At 31.0% G+C, this 24,706-nt stretch overlaps 1 protein-coding gene across 6 annotated transcripts in view; it reads left to right on the forward strand.

The window, feature by feature from the left end:
• The window catches only part of LOC105257952 (venom dipeptidyl peptidase 4), a 317,166-nt gene that overhangs the window by 14,849 nt on the left and 277,611 nt on the right, over positions 1 to 24,706 (forward strand). For 2 of the 6 annotated variants that reach the window (XM_011268910.3, XM_011268916.3), the window contains exons 1-2: positions 9,229 to 9,898; positions 20,383 to 20,617. The exons of 1 other annotated variant lie outside the window; for it this stretch is intronic. In XM_011268910.3, coding sequence (XP_011267212.1) covers positions 20,591 to 20,617 — 27 coding nt within the window. In that variant the 5' untranslated portion in view covers positions 9,229 to 9,898; positions 20,383 to 20,590. Of the gene's footprint in view, positions 1 to 9,228; positions 9,899 to 20,382; positions 20,618 to 24,706 lie in introns of those variants that run through there. 3 more of the 6 variants (XM_011268912.3, XM_011268913.3, XM_011268915.3) reach the window with 3 other exon arrangements.

Consider the following 24,706-nt stretch of genomic DNA (forward strand, 5'->3'; position numbering starts at 1 on the left):
AGTAAATTTAATTGATAAACACCATTTAATTCCAACTAAATCTAATTGTACGTTAATTAATGCTTAGAATTTTAAGCAAGATAATTTTTTAAAACGCATATCTATGATTCTTCTAAATAAGAGGTAACATACATGGTAAGTATTCTCTTGTTGGTACTGAATGCATTAAACTCAACCCCGCGCATCATGATGCAACGACGAGAGCGCGTGAAGTTCCCACTGTCGGTGAAGTCTCTTTCGCTTTTGACTCTCGTTTCCGGTCTTTTCTTCGGCGCCACGCCGCTCGTCGTTTTGCAAGGACTTTTAATAACCGGCATTCTTGTTAAGGTTTACGGCGCAGTTACATAAATTGAGCCGTTAAAAAATAATAGGGTGCGAGCGAGTTTTCGCGCGCTTTCGCGAGTAGCTCTTCGTAATGCGACGAGTGTTAAGAGAGAGGTGTGCATGTTACGGCCGTGAACTGGTTAATTACATTCGATCTCACATCTCATAAAACACGAGATTACAACTCGAGATAATTATGATGCGAGGCAGTGCATTCTAATGGCACTCTAAAAACAGTTTTTTATGATCTCTATGAATGAGATCAAGTAGAAAAACAATGAAGTTAATCTTCGTAATTAAATATTTGTTGATTGAATCTTATTATATTATTATAATATTTATGTTTAATAGTTACTTGTTTTCACAGATATATCAATTTATATTTTATCTTTTAAATAAATCTATTCTCCTTTATAAGCTATCAATTTCTGCTATAATTGACTCCGACTTGTAATGCAATTAATTATGCAATATCTGAAAAAAGTATGGTTTCATTCACGATCGTCGTGACATTAAAAATGCGTCCAGAAGTCTCGTTAAAGCGCACTTTTATATGTCCTCAGCTTTTATCGAGTTCTCCCAGACTTCGTGTTTGAGAGTACCGTCCGTGTAGGATAACGCTGTTGCCATTAGATTGCTGCGTCGGAATAGCTATGAAAACGCATACCATGGTGATAAATAATGTTGTGCTCGGCAATAACTCGTCTAGAAAATGCTCGTCGCCTCAACGGCCGGTACTTTTGCACCAGCTTTTAGAAACAGGTGCGCTATTTTCCAGCGATTAACCGATGCTAGAAACCGCGACGTTATACTTTAATAGCGGAAGTTATCCATGTTTCGAATCGATACTTCTATTTCACGCCGACCGCGAGTCTATAGCAAATAATCGACTGGGAAGTGACAAAATATAAGAGACAAGGAGAGAGAGCAATAACATGATCAGATCAATAAAAGATTTATTAAAAAAGAAGCATTTTCTTCTTTCTCTGTTCAAAATAGGCAACATCTTTTTCTGCTAATCTTTAATCTCTCGTTTAAATAAGAAAAACAATATTTGGGTGTTAAATTAAACTTTTTAATTATTAATGCCTAAGAGAGAGAGAGAGAGAGAGAGAGAGAGAGACAGAGTAAATCTGAAATAATTAATTTTGACATATTTTATATAAATATTATTGAAAAAGTTTTGTACAAATTTAATAAAAAAAAGTTAAAAAAAGCATTTTTAAATACGATTAATTTAAAGTAAATCAGAAACCCAATAAAAGTTTAAATTACATTGAAAGCTCAGAACAATTTTTTACAATTGAATAAAATTTGCTTATATAAATACTAATTTTTTATTATAGTCTTATATAAGTTTTAATTTTGGATTAAATTTATCTACATTCATTTAATTCTATCTTTAAAATATGTATGCATTTATTATTTTGCTTTTTATATGCTTTTGGGGAGAATACAATAAATTTTAAGATTTATATTCTCTTCTTTATTTTTTAGAAAAAAATATATTGTAAAATTTTGCTCGTTACGATAATCGTACAATAATGTTTTAAAATAATTTTCAAAACACATGATAATATATTAAGAATCATTGAAAATTCTGTGTGAAATTAAAATAATTCTATATATGATTAATAATAATATAAAAAAATTGTTTAGCTAAGCAAGAATTTATCTACATTATCTATCAATTGTATCTATAAGATGTAAGATATAAATCCGATATGTTATTTTCAATAGTTAACACGATCTTCGTGCTATGGGATTTTCCATAAGGTCTGATTCCCATGTGATTCTATGCTCTCAATATAAAATTGCTCGCAATAAGCCGTCGCTCGTGCTCCGAATATCGAGATTTAGTTGCACGGCTGTACTCGTGAAAGTGTGATAGAATATAGATATATTCGTACATCAGCGTATATGCATGTTTCGTGTACGATGTCATAACATGCGACGAAAATACACGAATTGAACGACATTGAACCACTTGGAAATGGATATGGTCGTTTATCAGTATTTGCATTTTAATGTTAAATCTGACGAACATTTTTATAAATCATTCTTTTTCCTTTTTCATATATCTTACGTTTAAAATAAAAGGAATATTATAATTAGAAAGTCACTTTTTCTGTTTTAAAATTTTTCATATATAAAAAAAAAACAGATTCATCTAATTAAGTCTCGCTAAACATGTCCTACTTTATGCATCTGAATGTGATTCGAAGCAAGTCGCTCTCTGTGTTACATTGTTTTTTTTCAGTTTGAGTCACAATGGTTTCGATTATTTGCGATAGATTCAAATCGACCACACTTTGTTCCATGCGGTTGCATTCATTCGATTGTGTATTGACAATTCAGCAACTAAAAAGCAAATAAGACTAGGAGTTTGATCGGACTGTTTCTGCCTCGATATGAAAAACTTTATTTCGCGCACAGAAAATTGATGATATCAGTGTCCGTCAGAATTTGCTTGAATTTGCGAGAACGAAAAAAAGAATACATTCAGCGAGATAACAAACTCAACAGATCAAAACGATTAATGAAACTATGTTAATGGATTATCTCGATTTCGTAATCTCCTCTTTTAAAATTTATGTTGCTAGAATAAATTTCAATCCTAATGTTTAAGCAACATATATTTTTTTTGAAACATATATTTTTTAGTTTAAAAATATAAAATTTATTTTCTCTCTCTCTCCTACATAACGCAAATTTTCTGCGCAAATGATGAAATCTGAGTTTTATAAGAGAAACAAAATATTATATACAAAATACAAAAAAAATTAATTTTTTTCTCTTTCCAAAAATTATGACCAAAAAATATCTTATTCCTCGATATGTAAATTTTATTATAGATACATGAATGGAACTAGATTTTTCGATATAATAGGAATAAGTTAGTTTTATTAGACATTTATTTACACGGTATTATGTTTCTTTAACAAATAATATGTAATTTTAGTTGTATTTTTACAAAATCACGAATTAAATATGTCACTTCTTATTTTTCTATTTAACGATTTTTTTCCAACAATGTACTATTGCTGATCGTAAACGCGTGATGATATTATATTCGACAATACTTAGACAACCGGTGACGACAAGTGGCCACTCTATCAGGGCACCTTTTTAATTTTATATTCTCGCGTTCCGATATGTTTATTCCATCAATTTCTGATGCCAGATCCATTCACAAGCATGGAAGAGAAATAACACGTGGTTGACATTCAATTATTTTTTAATAAACGCCCAAAACGACTAAATTTACCGGAAGTATTAACAGTCGCTTAAAAACGTACCAAATAAAATTAATCATCAACTGAGACGTTCTAAAATACAATGTTTTAAAATTTTATATTCTCATAAAATAAATATTTTACTATCAAATGTGACTAAATGATTGTCAATTTTTATTAAACATAATAGCACTGATTTTGAAAAATCTGTTATTTATCAAAAGTTCAAATCTTTAAAAGTAATTATAATATACAGATTAGATTTAAAATAGACATAAATAGAAAAGTAACAGTACAAAAAATATATTTTAATATTAAGTAAATATTCCTTTTTTAAATCATGAAAAATTTTAGAAATTATAAAAGCCATTAAATATTCCGAGATCAAACCTCCAAGATTTTTAATTGAATAATCCAAACACTATATTTTCGGCAAAAATGTGATATAAAAGATCATGTATATGTGCGATGCTTTTCACATTCATAAAAATAGCAAACAGGCGAAGACATTAATAAGGGCGAATAAGGCATCTCCGGGAAGAGTGCATTTCCCTGTCGGCGGTGTCTTTTCTCAAACGTAGCAAGGGAAAACACCCTCTCCCACACGCAGGACCGTGCGAATAGCAATCTAGATGGCGTGCTAGGAGGTGGTAATTCACTGTCCTGAGGGCAGAGTCAAGAATTTCACCTAGCGCGCCGCTGCTGAATTCCCCTTTGACGCCAGGCCTTTGGCCCGAAGCAGTTTAGCTCATTTACCGCCCGACTTGCGCGTGAAAATCTTTTGACGTATCTTTACCGACGCCTTACGGCACTTTTGCTCTTGCCCAGCGTTTATTGACTCTTCCGATGCGTCAAAACGCGCCTAAAGCTCGTGTGTCCCTATCATATATTTTATTTTCCACTATATATTCGATACATAATCCTATATCGTAAAAATGAAAAGAGGAAAAAGTTAAATTGACATTTTTATATAATTATTGTTTTAGAATTACGGTGAGAGGGTCTGCAAGTTAATAAAAATATCCTAAAATTGTCAAAAAATAAACACGTACCTATAAAGTTATTTCTTGTAAAATCGTTTTTCTTGAAAGTATTTTAATTATCGAGCCACAAATTAAAATTACATTAAAGTTCAATCCGTTCTCGAGATAGGAACAAAAAAGTGTCTTATTATTTTTTTTATTTTTTAAAGTTTAATTCGCGAAAGACATTTTCGACGACTTAGTCAGTTCTTAAAGTATTAATACTTTGAATTATCGACGAGAATCAAGTTTACATTTCATGATTATTTTAATTATAATATCCATTTCCTATGAATGGTCAGCACGTTCGCAAGAACATCGTTATGTAAAAATTGCTATTTATTATGCTATCCATAAAGTCTGCGCAAAGCGAAATTTTTATCAAATATTTTGAAAGCGCTTGAAAACGGCTGTTTTCCGCAATTTTCACGTAAAAAGTCTATCAATATGTATAGAGCTGCCTTTTTCATAGTATTAACATCGCTAAATGTATGATAATATCTTTGTGCGTTGTCAAATAACTCGCTATCACCTTATAGATATGGTAATTGGCTATTGATGTATGCTAACGAAGCCTTTGCAATGTATTCATTACTACGGAGTGCGATAAGTGCAAGTAATTTTCACAAGAATAATACATACATTTTCCTCCAAAGAGAAATAATATTTATCGTTTTATCGCGAGTCTACTAAAAACCTAACTCACATTAAATATATTTTATAGTAATATATTCCCTATATTTTTGCGTTATATCTTGTATCTAGCAAATTATGTATTTTTTTCTATGACTTTGATTCATTTAGTTTAGATTATTGTTTACAAAAAATATTGAGGAATATTATTTTTTGTAATTTTTTTCAATTTATAATATTAATATCATTATAAATAATATAATCTTTAATATCATTCGCGAAATCATTTCATATATTGTATATTCATTAAATTATAATATCCATTAAAAGTTAAATAAATAAGATTTTATTTTTCTATATTTCTGAAGTTTAATTCTCAAAAATTCACTACATTGAATCGCTCAATTAATAAATAAAACATTGTTTCTTCATTTTTACAATTAAACATTGTTTCAACATTATTAAAAAAAATAATTTCAATTTGATTAAAAACTTCGTGTGTAAAATGTATCTCTGCTCTATGTAAATCTAAAATATCACTATATATAACGTGACCTCATATATTATAATTTTCATACAGGAAACAGAGCGTTAAGTTTAAAACTCATTTAGCTAAACACATAATTGCAACATCTCTTCAGGGAGAAGTTCATCATATATGTATACGTGTATGGACACTTATTTACAGAAAAACCCATCTTAGCGTAGCTGTATTAATCTCATTTTTGATTTTCGTATTTTTTTCAAAATCCGTGCGTATCGCGAGATCATATCGAATGCACGTAAGCTGTTTATTTCCACTCGGTGGCCACGTGCTGTTGCAAACCGAAATAGTCAACCGACTGGGAGTCATTTTCATGAGACGTGAGAGTAAAAGAAATTATAATTTAATTTTAAATCATACTATGGGGAATAAAGTCCTAAAGCTTTATAATATTTTTTTAAACTTGATTGTGCGGCACGAGAATCATAAAAATATCAACGATATCTGCGAATTGATATTTTTATCTTCAATTTAAGATTTTTCAAATATCATTAGTCTTGTAATTTATAATATGATAAAATTGACGTGCCTTTTAAAATTAACATATAATTATTGGTATTTTTGTTTTTCGTGTTTGCAATTTCTTTATACAAACAATATTATATTTTTAATTTTTTATTTTACAAAATATATATATATATATATATATATATATATATGCATTAAATTTTTTCCGAACTCGTAGGATTATTATGTTTCAGTGAAGTAGCGATTCATCTAAGAGATATTTATTTAATTTAATTAATCAGCCTTTTTGTATCTTTAATTTTAATTTAAATAAATTTTAATGCAAACTAATATTGCTTTTTACTTTATTTGCTTTCGGGTTTTCTGTGTCTTACTTTATTTTTTGTATGATGCTAATAATTCTTAATAATGGATAGCCGTCAGCTGTAAATTATTTAACCTTAATTATTGCTATCAGTCAGTATTATAAACAATACCTCGTAAATTAATGCTTTAATAAATTCAACATTCAAAAGTTAGCAGATAAATATTATACGGGTTCATAAATATCTAATGAAAAAGTAGATTTGAAATCGTGTTTAATTGCGCGTAGCAGAATGTCACAAAGGCCATAATTTGATTTGGAATATGTATAAATTAGAAGAAATACCGCTGGGATTTGGGTGCGATTTGGATTATCGGTTAAATACGCAAACGGGTGAGTAAGATAATGAATGTACTCAGCTGTGCAAATCGCCGCATTTAACAATGCCTGGCTGTTATCAAATTAATGTTCCGCGCCCTCCGTTATTATAATTATTCTGGCAGGCGTCGCGCGCGCCAGAAAAGTGGCCAATGCAAGACGTAATTTTGAAAATTTCAACGGAACTTTCTGCCGTGCCCTTACTTTGCACTTCCGCCGATCTTACCGTATAATTTTATCGTCGTCTGCAAGACGAGAGGATGCAGTAATTTTCTCGGAGAACATCACAAACGGTGCGCCCGAAATTCTAACTATGCAGTACATTGTGAATTCCATAAAGAGCTCGAAAGTTTATTTATTCCTCTTGTTACGCGATATTTATCTATATTTCAAAGAAAAGTTATTTTATCATTTTTTGTTTTATATATTTCATTTCTATTTTTCTTATTTTATCTTTAATTGATATATAATAGAATAAACTGTGCAAAAGAGAAAGAAAATTCTATTTAAAAAATCTGTGTTATATAAAGAGACTGCAGCTTTTTTAAGAGCGAAGAGGATTTATTCTCTTATTTTGCAGCAGAGATTCCGTTTGATTAATCAACTCAATTAGAATATTTTTTAAGTACTTTAGAAATACTATTCTGGTAATTGTACTTTGTTTCTTTGTTATATCTTATCTATCTTATCTCTCTATCTTTCAATTACTAACACGAGTATTATCATTAACAATGAAAACAATCTGACATATCAATATAATGCGAGGCTACTTTGTAGCAAAGCTGCAATTGCAAAACAATTCAGTGTATGTACGAATCTCAGTTCTCTTATTTACTGCCAAATCCGAATCTCATTTGATATGCGATACTGAAATGCGGCTTCCCCGTCGAAATCACATATCTCGTGTAACAAGTGCGTAATGAGGTTGCAGCAAAATTACATTGTTAGATACGCGCGAGGAATTCATCAGGTCCAGATTTTCGATCGGATTCTCAGACATGTCCGTCAACCTTGATTATTCACGGATGGGAAATTTCGTGATTCCATCTCGCGGCGATGCAATTTGATTTCTTTTGGATACGAGAGAATATTCGTGCACGACACGAGAGAAAATCCACATTCAAAATTCCCTGCTCCATCAATTCTCTTTTCCAACTACCCGTTATATCTCGCGAAAGAACTGCCGCGTAATCACGAGTCTCAATTCGATTCGTAACTTCCTATCCTTGCTTAATGTAATTTCCAAGCTTTTAACTGTTTCCGGAGGCTATTTTCCGTTTCTCCTTGAACGTGAGCGCGATCTTTCATCGGAGCAAGTTTCAAATCTTGTCGGTGACAGCTGTGACATTGGCATCAATCCTTCAGAATAAAATTGACTTATAAAACTTTTACCGTCTTACATCAAGACTCCTACGACAAATATAAAAATATAACGTGGAATTGATAAAGGATCTATCGCACTTGCCGTAATAAAATGAAAAGATTCCTCTTCATCTTACATTTAAATGAACACGCAAATGATTTTGAGTGGATATCTTTAATCTGTGATTATTCTACGAGCATTAAAATGTTTAATTGTTTTTGATTAAAATAACAAATGAAGATTTGATATATTTAACAGCTTCATTTTTTCAATATGTATGAAAATTCATTTAAAAGATTTAATATAGATCAAATATAGATGATATTATCGTCGAAATATTCTAAAATCGAAATAATCTTTTTCATATTTTTCGATAATGCAAACGTACAATCCATAGTAGTGCAATCCATCAGCAATCACACAAAATCAAGATGAGCAATCGATTCACAATTCTTCTCGATTCGTTAGCTCTATAAATCGAAAGGGAAAGTAATATTTTTGCATCGGCCAAGTCCCCCATTCACCCGTCATTTACCGCGGCAAATGGAACGCGCGTGGATGGAACTTCGCAGGCTGAGAGAGAGGTACACGCCGAGAGATGGGTTTTCGAATCTCCGATCGACCGTGACCGTTTGTTTCGAGGATCCTTTCGCTGGCTCGACGCATCGGCGACGAGGACGGCGACGACGACGGCGACGGCGCCGGATGCTTCTCCGACTCGTCGCAGTAGTGGCACTTCCTCCCCACCTTTCCCCGACCAAGTGCATTCAACAGGTATCTACACAACCGATGAGTTTGTGCTACGCTGCCCTGCGCCTCTCACCTCTTGCACCTCTTCAGGGATACTGTGCTATCCGGCGCACACACGAATCCCGCGACCCTCCGCGCGTCTGCGTCAAGGACGCCTGCGTCGATAAGGTAGTCTTGCTCCCAACCTGAAGCGGCTGGCTGTCTCTCGCCAGTGCGCCGTCGACCGTCGAAGGTTGCTGGTCTCCGCTCCGGTATTGCCTTCAGCTTGTCGTCACCGATCGCGGAAATCCGCCCGGGTTTCGGTGTGAACGAGGAAGTGACTGGGATCATCGCGCTGATCCTTGCTCGCGATCGATGAGGTGTTCTTTTGTGCGGACACAGCGGTTGGCTTCTGTCTGAGACTGCGATCCGGTAGTAGTCAGGGTGCTTTAATCCCGTAGTAGAAACCCTTCCTAGATGTACCTTCCTATTTTTACAGTGGGGAAATCTGTGTGTCGATTGGCGAAAGATAATCCGATCGGTTCTTCAAAGGGGATGTCGTTTCAACCGATGATTCGCCTGCAATTGCTTTTTATTTCTCTACTTCTCTAAAAATTGCAAAGAGCGTGGGAGTAGGCGAGAAGTAGGTGTCTAGTAGAATCAAGAATTTTGTCGGTTTTCCTTCCTATTTAATTTGCATTCAAAGAGCCAAACTGACTCATCATCAAAGCTACCGAATCGAGAAGAATTGTGAATCGATTGATGCTCGTCCTGGATGATTTTGTGTGATTGCTGCTCGTTTCTCGACGTTTTAAAGGTCGCCCAGGTGTTCGAGCATTTTTGGAGTTTGTGATCAAGATGCGCAAGACGGTTTTCAACGTGACATACGACAATGCGGTAATGTCTTTTATTGAATAGTCTATTGAAAATTTTGACAGGTGCGATAGAGCCGGTTATTTTCATTATTTTTGATATGACAGTTGCGATGGATCATATTTTTTATCATAATGCATATCAGAAGATAATTATTTCTATCATTTAATTAGAGATATTACGGTGTCATCTCAAAACTTTGCCATTTAGAAGTGTATGTATGTGTTTATTTTAAATATTGTAATCTTTATCCAAAGATTTTAATCACTTTTTGTCTGTGTAAGGTTTTAATCACCTTTTGTCTGCGAATAAATAATCGAAAATATATAATTGATTATACGCACACAAATATATATAATAAATCATTATTTATAATTCGACATATTTTTATTGAAAACATTTTATGTAATTAATTGCTTTAATTCTATCAATTTGAATTTAGAAATAAAGATTCAACCTCTAACAAGTAAATTGATATTAGCTATATTTGTGATTGAGTTTCGTTATATTTGAAATCTCCGAGGTTTCGAAATTCTTTTTTCAAATGTGTAAAATTTTGATTAAATAAAAAGCTTTGCACGATGATTGGTAGAAGCGCCAAATTTTCATTAATGGTGAATAAGTTAAAGATTAAATGCAAAAACAGATATTATAGTATTCAGTTTTATTAAAAATTGTATCATGTTTTCAAAATCTAATTATGGTAAAATGCAAAATTATAGTTAATCGTATAATGGACGTTCTCATAACACAACACCATTATTTTTTATTTAAAGGTAGACATCTTTACAAAGTGATAAATTGCAGTGCTTATAAAGTGCAGTGATAACGAAAAAATAAATATATTAACGCAAGCGTAAAATGCGTATCTGCATAATATCTCTATGTTTAAAGACATCTCTTAAAGAGAAATTATTTTTTTTATACACAAGGATTTTTAATTCTCTCAAGCTCTGTTATTCTGAATTATTTGACAATGAGAAATTCAGCTTAACAGATAAGACTCTTAAACAAAAATTTCATTAAAGCGATTATCATAAAGCTCTTCTCGAAATGTTTTTGAAGCGCATTTGCACCATTTTTCGAGCAAAAAATTGGTACTTAGCTCTTAAATAGAAATTTTCTTCTTTCACGCAAAGACATTTTTCATAATCTACAGCTTCGTAAGTCACATAACAACGGAAATTTAAGAATATTTAAAATTTTTAAATTAAATATTTATTATAGGATGATATGACAATTTTATCTCAAATTTCTTTTTATAATTTTAAAGCTCATTTATAAGTACTTTATGCACAAATTTTGCAATTATATATCGAATGAAAATTTCCTTGTCCACACATAGCTTTTTCATTTCAAGCTTCATTATCGAGTTATTTAAAAATAAAAGTTCACGTATAGATGAGATACCTATTCAAATTAAATTGTTGTTAAAGCGATTTACTTAAAATTGTTTCTTAGAACGGAGTGTTTATCGCGGAAATGTATATGTGCCTGCTAAATGGAGATTTATTTTTTTCTTCCACGCAAAAACACGTCTCGTCATTATCGAGTTGTTTAACTTAACGGATGGAAAATTCCACGATAGAAATAAGGTTCTTAAATTAAATCATTGTTACAGCAATTTAGGCGAAATTTCTTCCTAGATGATTTTCGACGCGCGTTCTCATTCTGACGAGAGCAAGAATATTTGCGAATGTAGGTAGGCGGAAATAGACACCATTGAATTCAGCGATATTAGCATAACCGTTCTCCATCATATTCGCTACGAGAAAATTTAACTTCGTAATATGCGAATTATGTACAAAATACAGCGTTCGCTCGCTCGTTGATAAACCAAGTTAAGCGAAAGAGAGCAGCAGCAAAATTTCGCTTGAGGTCACGTTTCGCGAAATGTTTGCACGAATTCAGCATCGTCGTCGCGCGTGAATATCGTATTTAAAATGGTCGGGATATAAATAAATAAAGAGTCGATCGCCAAACGAGAGATAAATCTGCGCCGATGAGAATTTATTTTAATTTGCATTTAAGCGCGCGGGTGAGAGGAAATATACTATTTCAATTTTAAAGTATACACGAAATACTATCGCTACTATATGGGAATTCTAGTGAACCGTAGCGATTTATAAAATTTCATCGAGCTTTGTCAAGCCAATTTCGGTCTACGCATCGAATTACAAGTGTAATAGAGCAACGAGAGAATTGCAAAAGTGCATTAAATATGCAAACTGAATATCAGATTAATGGTTTTGATACGGGTAGGAGAAATAGTCGCCAATTAAGTTAAACTCATTGAACCGGTGTTACATATCGAATTAAAGGGAACGAATTCACTCTTTTGCGAGTAAGCGTCATAATTTGCATGGTGATTCTGTTTGTGAACCGATAATTATAAATCTGCATCCTGATTTTCGAATATACGTGAATGCAAAATATTTACGAAACACGAACTTGAGATTCGACATCATATTACGTGAATTTGTTTTTTTGTATTTATCCAAAATCGAGAAATCACAGCAAGCATTTTACATAGAGTACATAAATCACATTTCTGAAAGAAAACTGCAAAGATAACAGCAGTTTTTGCAACAACCACAGTCAGTACACATGAAATTATAACGTATAAGGTGCATTTAACAGCGCGCGCAGTAAAGTTTTTTTCTTGTTATCATAATATATAAAACGTCTCCGCATGGAAATTATAATACAAGAAATAATGAGATGTATACGCGCTATTTTAAACAGAATAAATAATTATTCGTGTAGTTATATGTATCTTATAATTTTTCTTCATCGTTTCTAATTTTATCGAGTTACTATATATTTAATTTACTTTATGATAATATTTTAATTAGAAGTAAAAAAAAATGTACAAAAATAAATCTATAATTTTTATATTAAAAAAGCGAATATTACAATAAAATAAAATGTCTGTATTATAGAAATAAAAATTGAAAGAGAGAGATAAGTAATTATCTAATATATATCATATATTTAAAAAATTAGAATTGAACAATAAATATTCATTCAATTATTACATTACAATATATTTTTCGAGCAAATTCTGAGAAATTATTCGTTATGTATTTTTCCGTTCACGTGCAAAACGCATACATTATATTGTCCACGAAATTGTCATTATTTTAATCTATGTATTTACATTATTATCCACGCGCAAAGAATTTTTATATTGTGCGTATTTTTTATTTCATAATAAAATTAATTAAAATATGCAAACGCGGCTTGAGTTTAAACTTTTCCGATTTTTCCTAACTGCTTTTTCGAACAAATTTGGACATATCCATATATTTTTCTTCCACGCAATGAACTTTATGCATAGAGCTCTTACGAAAACTCTTGAACATAAATCGACGCCTGGCGGCGATATGAAAATAGGTCACATACGTGATTGCACGTGGCTCGAAATAATTAAACGCGGTGAAATCGATGATTGTTTTGTTGTGGCCCTTTCTCTTTTCGCGAGTCTGAATCTCGGGTTAAATTGTTATTTAGTTTATTTGCAAAGTATAGTAAGCTCGAATCACATCAGCCAATTAGATTTAAATCTATCATGTTAATGTACAAGTTTTTTTGACATTAACATGAATGAAATATAATATAATATTTGCAATAACTAGAGATATTATCGTTAAAATTGCATTATAGCATACTCTATATTACTGTACAATATTTATATGCGTGCGTGTATATGTTATATTTATGTTAATAATAAAATAAAATTGTTTATATATAAAACTAAAATTATTTTTATCGTATTTACTAATATATTGTATTGTCAATAAAAAAGATTTTTTAATTGTAAATAATTAATCTCAGAGGTAATTAAGAAGGCTCATTGTAAAAGTTACAAAAAATAATTAAAATATAAAAGTATTTTTGCTAAAGATCTAATACTCTCTTCGAAATTTTTCTATTGTCTTAATACAAAGATGATTATTATTAACATAAATATATAAAAAAATTAAAATAAAAGATCTATATTCTTCTAAATAATATTTAATTATCTCAATTTATATATTTATTAAAATATCTCTAGAGTCGCATTATTCGTTTATTCTCTTCCCAATCTCTCTGTTATCTCTCTCTATTAATTAATGATTAATAAACGGATAGATCCGATCGCGTGTGGTTTATCAGAAAGAAGAAAAAAGTCCTATCTCACGATTAATAATTTATTTATAATATATTTACACGAGAAGGCCAACCGGTTTCGATTGTAGAATTGCCGTGAAAGGATTTTTATGCGATACGATGGAACGATACGAAGGTGAGAGAGTTATTATACATACTTGAAGAAAGATCGAACTTTCGATATATCCGTGTATCTTGACTCGCTCAAATTTTTCTGTGTGGGTTTCTTTCTCTTGTTCACGGTCAATGCGTTAATATTGCGGAATTATATGTTCTTGAAAATCAGGGACACGAGATATAAGCAGTTAACACTGTACAAACTCGACATTTTGCAAACCGCGGAAATCTCTACTCCATTTTAATTGCACATATCTTTTGACATCGTTGCCGATTGCGAAAGTGCAGTTGGAGCTGTGTCACAATAGCAAAATACATACGAGAACAAAATTTAGATATTATACCAGACGAAGTATTACAATGATCGCAAGACAAAATATCGCGGATTTAAAAGTTGATGTTAGGAAGTACTCGTATGTACATATATTAAAAGTTAAAGTTAAAAATCTTAGAGTGCATTATCTTTTTATTATCGTTTTATTATTATTATTCTTTTATTATTTTTTCTTTTTATTATTATTTAATAAAATATTATTTTGACAAGCGTGAAAAGCGATGACTTATCTCTTCGCTAAAATTATGACTGCGATTGAATTACTTATTAAAATATACTTATGATCTACATAATTCAATAGATTTCGATATTATATTTTTGGCACAATTCGGAAAAGTTATATTTAGTGCAAGTTTATTTTCGTTATCGTTCCATCAAGATATACATTTACAGCTGACAAGTACAGAAGATAAATACGATAATATATCATAATTAATTCACATACATAAAGTAGAATTTAATCTATTTTTTTAAGATTAAAAAGGGAACAGAATTATGCCATAAAAAAGTGTAATTTATTAAATATATTGAAAACAATAAGAATAATAATAAAATAATAATAAAAAGCACAGGGCAGAAATTAAAATAAAATTAAATTAAACTATCATTTTGATTCTTCATGTTCATATTTTAGAAGTGATTATATCAATTAATAATTGCAATTAAAGTGATATGTTGTATGCATTTCATTAAATATGTGGAATTAATTTGTAATTAGTATATTTTATTTATTATAATTAACAATTTAATACGTTTATAGAATTTATTACTGTTTATAATTATTTGTTAGAAATAGAAATAACGATCTATCATATTTAAACAATTATAACAGATTACGAATCTATTTATGCAAACAGTTATTTTGTACACCGTTTGTATCATTTTATTAATAGATGATATCAAGAGAGAGTCGCGCTTTATGACGGATATATCGCGCTATTTATCAGCAAATTATTCGCTTATTTCGTATCGTTTAAATAGTATGACATTTAATCTCTGATATCACAATTGTGATTATATAATCAATCCTACTTTCGACATTTGCATATGTGTAATTAAACTGTATTCATTGTATATCATGTAGATAACAGTATTAACGTGATGATATCAACTTTCAGAAAAGAAAAAGGATTACCTGGTAAATTTTAAATAATTATTTATTAATAATGCATTTTTTAAATGCACATTTCCTAATCTAATGATTTAACCGTAAAATATTTCGTACTATTCTAATCATGTTAGTTTTTGTATGCTTAAATTTGTGTGCTCTGAATAATTGTTTTTGCAATTAAAATTTAATATTAACTGCAATAAAATGTGAGGTTTAAATTATATGCATAAATTAGTTATATGATAAATAAGCCAATATGTATATTATTATCTCTTTACCTTGTTTGGAAATCTTAAGTTTATTAAAACATTACCAAAGATTTATAATTTGATATTTAATTACCACAAATAATTAATCACAATCAAAAATTATGAATTTAAAATTGAAATAAATTTACTAATATCAAGTTTAGCAGACTTGTTATTAAATTTTTCATTTTGATTATTATAAATTTGAATATATTTTCTGAATAATATGTACACACACACACACACACATATGTATTTAATATTATTTATATCTCGCAATTAAAGTCTAAACTGTGACATTTAAATTTTCCAAGATAGGTGCCTAATCGAGTGCTAATCACGATTTCTCGTCGATTTAAATGTAATACCGAAGGGAGTTTACTGTAAACACGCGTTAATTTCCCGTGGGCTAACGAAATTATTTTTGCCCAATCACGGTGGCGTGTATTGTCGATTAATACAGGCACGTCGCTGGGCAAATTGCGTTATTACGTTCGATAAAATTGGCGATTCTGTACTTCGAAAGCTATTCTCGCGGCGAGCAAACTTAGCCGATCGCGAGTATCGATGCCATAATAACGTATTCCAGCAAATAGTTCCCATTTTTGTTATCCAAATATTAAATTAAAAGTATGAAAAGTCAAGTGCTGATATTTACACATGATACAATAAGCTATTATCACAGCTTGAATGACAAAGAACAAGCCGTGGTAAAATCGTAAATTTTTATTACGAAATTAAGTTTGCACGATAAATATTCGATTGGGTCAATCGGGACATTTGTGGAAGTTTTAATCGAAACCGATTGAAGTATTCTTCTCTCTCCTTTTTCGAGTAATATAAATTGCACCACAAATTTACCGGCTGATGTTTCCTCTTGATCGAACCGACATTTATTTTGACATTTCGTTACAAATTGCATGGAAATGTACGTGAAAAGTCTGTACATGTTGAACGCAATTAACATAAAAATTTTATGATCAAAAACATATTTTGTAACGCATTTTCATCAATATTTTAACGGAAAGAACGTGTCGAAAACATGTTATCGCGTCAAATGTACATTATCCCACATGACATCAAAAATAAAAGTGTCACTTTTGACCAATAAAACTTTCATTCGTTTATTTCGCGACCAATTTAGTGTTAAACGCGGCTACCTAATCTAAAATGTGCACATATAACATCGCGACATCGTGTTTGCGACATGTACACGCACGTTATACGAGCAAAAGCTCGCATATCGGACCTATCTCGACCATGCACATGTTACGGGACTTTGTATATTTGTCATTCGATCGTAATAAACGACAACGAGGTGCATACGTTGACGGCGATTTACTTCCAACGCGAACAATGTGCTCGGGTTAACCGTCGAGAGCCCTGCGAACACGCGCATCGTCGACTTTATCCTTGGACAACGCCTCACTTTCGAGTGGACGACGAGGGGCAGGGATGTTGTAGCGGACCGCGAATGAAATATCGTGAAATCGCCGAAGAGAAACGAGTCGAGAAGAGAGAATACTCGAGAACGAAGGGGTAAAAAGGCGAGAAGAATGGCCGGTCGCGGCACGAAGGGTCGGATTCCTTCTTTAGGATGTGATTTACGTTCTTTCGTATTATCGGTCGCGTATCACAATAACGATGTTGTCACGGGGGGAGACATGAAGCATGTGTCGGACGGTTGGTAAATGCGTATAATTTGGAACATGTAATTATTTTATAATAATCATTTCAAATTAATAGCGTCAAATTAATAGTCTCTTATGCTTTAAATACAATGGCTAATAATTTGATCGCTCGATAATAAAAATACGAGGCGATATGTATTATTACAACTTGCACGATTGCAGTGGTTTTTTTATCTAGATTATTTTATCAATTATCAGATATTTTTCCATTGATTTAATTTCAGAAAGGAATACTATTCTCGTTATCTTATTTTTCGATAGAAATTTCATAACCAGCGCAATGAGAGAAAACGTCGCGTGACAAACGAGCATTGAGTCCGCGAATCAGAAATTGATCTGGAGATGGAATTAATCACTAGAACTGTCATGCTTACACTCGCGGAAACGCGAGAGGTTGGATATGGTATAGGTAGAACTGGAGCAGGATTTCAATTTGAATAGTTCGGTACGCTTTTTGCCCGATTTTTTGTTGCGCATGCTGCAGGTGCAACGAATATATATGTTGCTCCGCCGATCATCGGTGATTGAAATACGCCTTTGTTGGAAAATTACATCTCTGTGCCGCCGACTCCTCATCGAATTACAAGCGATAATAATCTCTTTGTGCGATAAAATAAAATTCTTTCTACGCAAACTCGTTAAAATATTATAACAAAATTCTCCCGATAAAATTTTTATAGTGACGCAATCTATATTTTATATTAAAACACGCCAGTTTTAATCATTAATAGCTTACACTTACAATTTTAATATTTATTATATTTATTATTTTAATATTTATGCTAGTTTAAAATTAAGTTTAAAATTAAAAGACATTGAGCATATGATATTTCTTCGAAATCTGCGCATTTTATTATATACATATTACATCACGATGTGACTCAGAAGTTAGTAATTAATAATAAATGTTTCTATCATGTGTCGTCGTAAAATATTCAATGTTTGAAAGGTCACATCGTTTTTCTTGTAATTGATTAAAAAACTTGCTCCAAACCGAGCTCATTTGATCGTCCTGTCAGGCGTAGAAAAATTTGCATAAAGAATCGCGCTTTTTTATTGAAGTTTATTGAGATTCTAGAGATCGGAACGTTATATAATATATAATATATTCATTTCGTCGTCACTGGATAAAAAAAGTCGGCGCGTACGCGAGATACAATTATCAGATGTAAAGAAATATATGTGTCGCGAAAAATTCATGTTGAAAGGCACATCGTTTTTCTTGTAATTGATTAAGAAAAACTTGCTCCAAACCGAGCTCATTTGATCGTCCTGGTCAAAGGCGTAGAAAAATTTGCATAAAGAATCGCGCTTTTTTATTGAAGTTTATTAGATCTAGAATCGAACGTATATAATAAATATACTGGAAGTGATTTTTATTCAATTTCGTCGTCACTGATAAAAAAAGTCGGCGCGTACGCGAGATACAATTTTCAGGATGTGGAAAGGCGCACGTCGGAACATCGTGCCGCGTCGCGGTGATTTGAATAGCGCGGTTGTATAGAATGTTTTTCACCTTTCTCTTCTCCTCTTTTTTAGTTTCAAAACAGTTCATCACGTCAATATCGAACGCACAAGCGCGCGTTCGTAAGCGGAATATATCTTCGTCAAAGTCGCGACCAAAAAAACGAGTTCAAAGAGCAACGCGGTGTGTCAGGACTTTCCTACCACCTCGTGGCTTTCATCACCAGTGATGGCGCGGATATCGAATTAATTCATTATTCCGATCGAATTATGAGAGAGGCACCGCGGTACATACATATAATGCGTATACGAAAATTTAGACTGTAAATGTGACATGGAAATTAAGCGATAAGGAAGCATTTATTATGGAAAACGGTCCTCGATTTTTTAATACGTTTCTACTTTTGTCTCTTTTTTTCTCTCCGTTTCTACAAATCATGAAATAAAATATATTTATACAATTTTCAACCGATAAATCATTATATATATAGTGACAATTACACAGTTGTTTGAATATTTTATGAGGCCGTGCCTAATTTAGTACGGATTCTATTATCGTGCTTATTCTCTTTGATTCATGAATCAAAGTACATTATGTATAAAGCTCGATTTCCACGTATTAAGTTACTTTTAGGCACTTTTGACTTCATTTGGCGTTAATGCAACTGAAATTTTCACGAGAATTTAAAAAGTATAATCCGTAAGCTAAAATTCGAATTTTAAAATAGTCGCAAGAACTTTATCATGAAGCTTTTTCAGGAAACACATCTAGAAATAGTCGCATTTGCTTTATAGTTTCTATCATTAGTTTCTATCATCTTTCAAAATTAGTTTTTCCTTTTGGATGATATTTCCCAAATAATTAATCATTTCAATCAAGCAAACGCTGATTTGTGTAAGTTAAAAATTAATACAAAAAAATATTTATCAATGAAAAAAAATTATTCTTAAAAAATATTCACAATTTTAGTAGTCTTAACATCGATCTACTGCACATTCTTTCTCACGTAATATATTTATTAAAAGTGAAACGTACAAATTTTCCGGCAATCGATATATATGATATTCTAATTTTTTGGAATTTAATAAAAAAAACTGCAAGTAATGGAAAAAGTACCGAATGAAAGTACTCTTTTTTTTATCAGAAAAAGAGAGAAAGAGACTGACAGATTTCATCTCAGTGTATATATATTTTCCATTCTTGATCCTGCCTTCACAGAGTACATATGCAATATACATATACATTAATACTCTAACACGCAGCCCCGGTCGTTGACAATCTTTGCATGTTCTCTCTCTCTTTATTCCGATTTTTCCTCATCTCTATTTCCGACTCTGTATCCGATTCCCATTGGAATACAAAGCGACATTACATAAAAAATTAAATACAGGTTTCGTTTTTCGTGCCGACCGCTAAGCAGTGATTAATGAACTGAATCCATTGAATTCAAGCCGATTGACGGAAAATCGGCTAATAGTGAGAATTGAGACTGCAGAAAGGAGGAAAGAAAAAGTGATAACGAGAGAAAAAAAGAAAAAAAAAGAAGTGATTTTATTCCTGTTTGAGTGCAGACCATTCGAGACGAAAACTCGAGGACCATGACGGAGGGCGAACCCAACGTGAGTGTAAGTTATAAACTTTTTGTTTTGTTCCTTTTATGTTTTTTTGGACTAAAGAGTCTTTTGACGCGTGTCATAAAATAGCGTTTAGAAAATTAGTAATAGTTTTGTAATGTATGTGGCACCAAGTCTGTATTATATGCTAGTCTTTTAAGATAAAGAAACTTCTGAAGTCTGTTACAGAAGATAAAATATATTTACACTCTCTACGTCATATAATTCGACAATTTAATTTTCTATGCTTTAAATACGCGAAAAACGTGATAAAATATCGCCAATGAGAATATGAGTCATTTTTCATTGTATATATACCATTATGAATAAAAATTAACTTTGACAGAAATATTCATGCATCAAAAATAACTTAACATTATTCTATATTTTAATTTGTATTTTGTAATATTGTGTACCAAAATATTCACAAAATTATATTTTATACCATAAAGCATTACTATTTGATTATAACGAAAGCGTAGTACATGAAATTTGTCTAATGAAATTAAAAATTATAATTACAAACAATACCTTATATATAGATAAAAATGTTAATTTTCATATAAAAGACTGAAAATATTTCTGACAAAAGTTAATATTTAAAAAGAAGGAAAACATCCATTTATTTTGAAACTATCATAAAATTTCAACATTTCCATAATAATTTTCTTTGTAAAATTAACTATGCAACGCACACATAAAATTTAAAAAAACTAAATATTAATGTAAAATAAAAATATAATAATTAAAATGGAAAAATTGAAAATTAAATATTAAAGTGAAATAAAATTTCCATCCAACGTTTCAACATTTCTCGCGTAATTTTAATTATAAATTTAATAAAAACCTATTTTACACGATAAATATTTTATAAAATTCTGTTTTCTATATATATAATATCAATGTAATAAATATTTTAAGTTTGTAAAACACCGAGATTGTACTGCTCAAGTTTTAATTATTTTATTGTCACAGTTTTAATATTTTTCAAATGAGAACATGTACTTCTATACTGCTTGATATTTCAATTTTTAACTGTGTTCTATAGTTCTATAGATATGAATCGATTCAGAAACGTGACGTAAAATTGCGATGTGGTGATTTTTAACGAATGCTATATATACATACGAAAACGAGAAAACTGACGTTCTATTGGAAACGTACGTAGTTTTCTCAATGATGGAAATGATATTTCGCAAAATTGACGGGGCGCAAAATTAACGCGATCGATGGGCGAAGGCCGTAAATATGCGCGCAGAATCTGTCAAATACGATCAATTGAACTACATCGAGAACAGATATTTATCAAGTAAGGAAGAGAAGAAGAATCATATATATCGAGCACAGCAGGTGGCTATGCAATTCTTATTTAAAATAACGAGATTTTCAAGGAATATGTTTATTCATCGATTTGTAGGATATCAATTGTATCGCTACAGGACTTCAAACTTTATTTTCTCCTGTCGTAAGTAAAATAATTATATTATATACAGGATAATAAGTGTATAAAAGAAACCATTAATTTTAACTTTTACCGATAAAAATAATATAAAATTTAATTTTAGATATTATATTGTAATTAATATATATGATAAATATATATATATATATATATATATATATATATATATAATTTATATACTTATTTATTTATTATACATATTAATTATATCTTCATTTATTTATTATAGATATATAAGTATTAATTAATATATCTGGTGCGCAAATTTACGACGTTTGCTCATCAATACATTTTTTTAATTAAAAAATTAGAATTGTATTACTGGAGTCACTTTAATAGTAAAATAAAAAATTAATTAATTTAATATAATGCACAATATAAAAGAGATATTATTTCAATCAATCTTTTCTCTCACAATTCAATTAATTTTATTTTATTCCTCTCTAATTTTAATTTTCCAATTCTAATTTTGTAACTTCTAATTTTTCATTTTATTCCTTTCTAATTTTAATTTTCAATAATATTAATTTGCAGCAATGCATGAGAACGATTATTACCCATAAAACGTGTGCCAAAAAAAGTGAGCTCGATGTAATGCGACAAAAAAATATCAAGTTATCAAAGATAGAATAAACTAACGATTGGCTTTATGCCAATGTATATGCAAATGTGCGACGATTAATTGTACTCACCAGTGCCGCTGCACTGTCTTTACGAGCTACTGCATTCCTTTCCTTATCCTTCTGCTCCTTTATTTCATTCCTGCCTCGACTTCTTGCACCAATAATCCGCCTTTTTAAAATACATATATTTATTAATACGAATACGAATCAATCTTGAAAAAATGCAAATCACAATCATAAATTGCGCTAACCTAATACGACGATTGTCCGTTTTCTCTAGGCTGTTCTTGACACTTGTCAGACACGATCGAAAAGATCCAAGAGACCGTAGATAGATAATCAACGCGATACGACTGTTTATCACGCACAAGTCATTCGATTATTTTTTATATATACATTTTAACGAATAAATACATGAAACGCAATTGCACTCTTTCGTTCGACACTCCCGACGTGACTTAAAATATGAAAACTTTAAGCGGCAAATATGAAAACTTCAAGCGCCGAACCGCAGCGTCACATGCGACGCGAGGATAAAGTAGTACATTCTCTTTAACCTATAGTTATATATCTAGTATAGATAGACCGCGCGCCCTCATTGGAAGCAAGCATTAGTGAAAGAGGAAAGAGGTGCTTTCCTTATCCGACTCTCCCCACCAATCAGACAAGGAAAGCATGTCTGTATAATATCTCTTATCAATGCTAGTTTCTTATCTACAAGAGCGTGCAGTCGCATATCTATATATGTTTACGTGATCTATGTATGTTGTGATTGTTGTGTCAAGAATTAATCCCAATTATTACCTCAAATATATCTGATTTAATCCGAAAAATTCAGTGTTGCATGCACGATGCGTATGATTTAGATAATGAAATGGACTTTCACGAAATTTCTCTCCGCTGTTAAACCACAAGACACGCGTCAGATTACGAATGTCAAAGGGAGCTGTGAATCGCGTGTTGCCTAATTCCTGAGACTGACTCGATCGCGCGCGAGACTTCTGGTGAAAACGTGGAGCGATCTCGATGCAACGTCCTATCAGCGCGATGCACTGTGCGATAACATTGACAGGCGACCACGTTAGTGAAAACAAATACCGTCGCGTATACGTATCAGTCTTTAGGCTGAGTAAATTGTCGCAGTTCGATATATGTACATATATATATATGTATTTCTGACAATCTCATATCAATAATCTTGGTCAAACCACCAATAAATGAACAGATTAAAATAAAATTGAAAGATTAAAATAAATCTGTTGCATTAAAAAAAATAAACATAATTAAATATATCCTAGCACATTTTTTTATTAAATATCTCGTTGGAATACTGTTAAATATATTTTTTATCCTTTTATCTCTGTTTATTTTCTCATGGGTGCACTGATTTATATAATATTTAATTCTGGAAAAATATAGGAAGGCAAAAAATACAGACTCAAATTGGAACAACGTATAATATTCGCCTGAGTAAAATAAAAAAACAAATAAAGATCCCAAATTCTAAAATATACTTGAAAAAGAAAGAAAGAAAAAGAAGTGCACACATATTTAAATATTAAAATTTAAAAATTTTTCCCACACACAACTTTGCATATATTTCTATAAATATTAATTTATTTTTATTCCACGTAAATATAAATCTATATCTTGTTTTAATCTCCGTCATTTATTATGGAAATTATGGAAATATTTAAATAAAAAGTTTTAAAAATATTAATATTTTAAAGATATTAATACTTTCCTCATTACAATTTTATTTTATTTCTTTTATTCTCAGTTTTTAATATTTATTTAAATGATAACGTTAGAAATTTATTTTATTATAATGCATACTTGAAACTGAAATTACTCAAATGTGTGTGATAATATAGTAAAAATAAAAGGATAAAAAATATATAGTATATTTTCATATAACTAGTATTTTTAATTATGTGCCTTAAAAATCTTACCTATGGACAAAAAGTATGAAAGTATAATGACACCTTTATTTCTTTAGATTTGTGTGGGTTTGTA

The sequence above is a fragment of the Camponotus floridanus genome, unplaced genomic scaffold (genome assembly GCF_003227725.1).
Source record: "Camponotus floridanus strain SB8 unplaced genomic scaffold, Cflo_v7.5 scaffold100, whole genome shotgun sequence".
NCBI classification, from domain to species: domain Eukaryota; kingdom Metazoa; phylum Arthropoda; class Insecta; order Hymenoptera; family Formicidae; genus Camponotus; species Camponotus floridanus.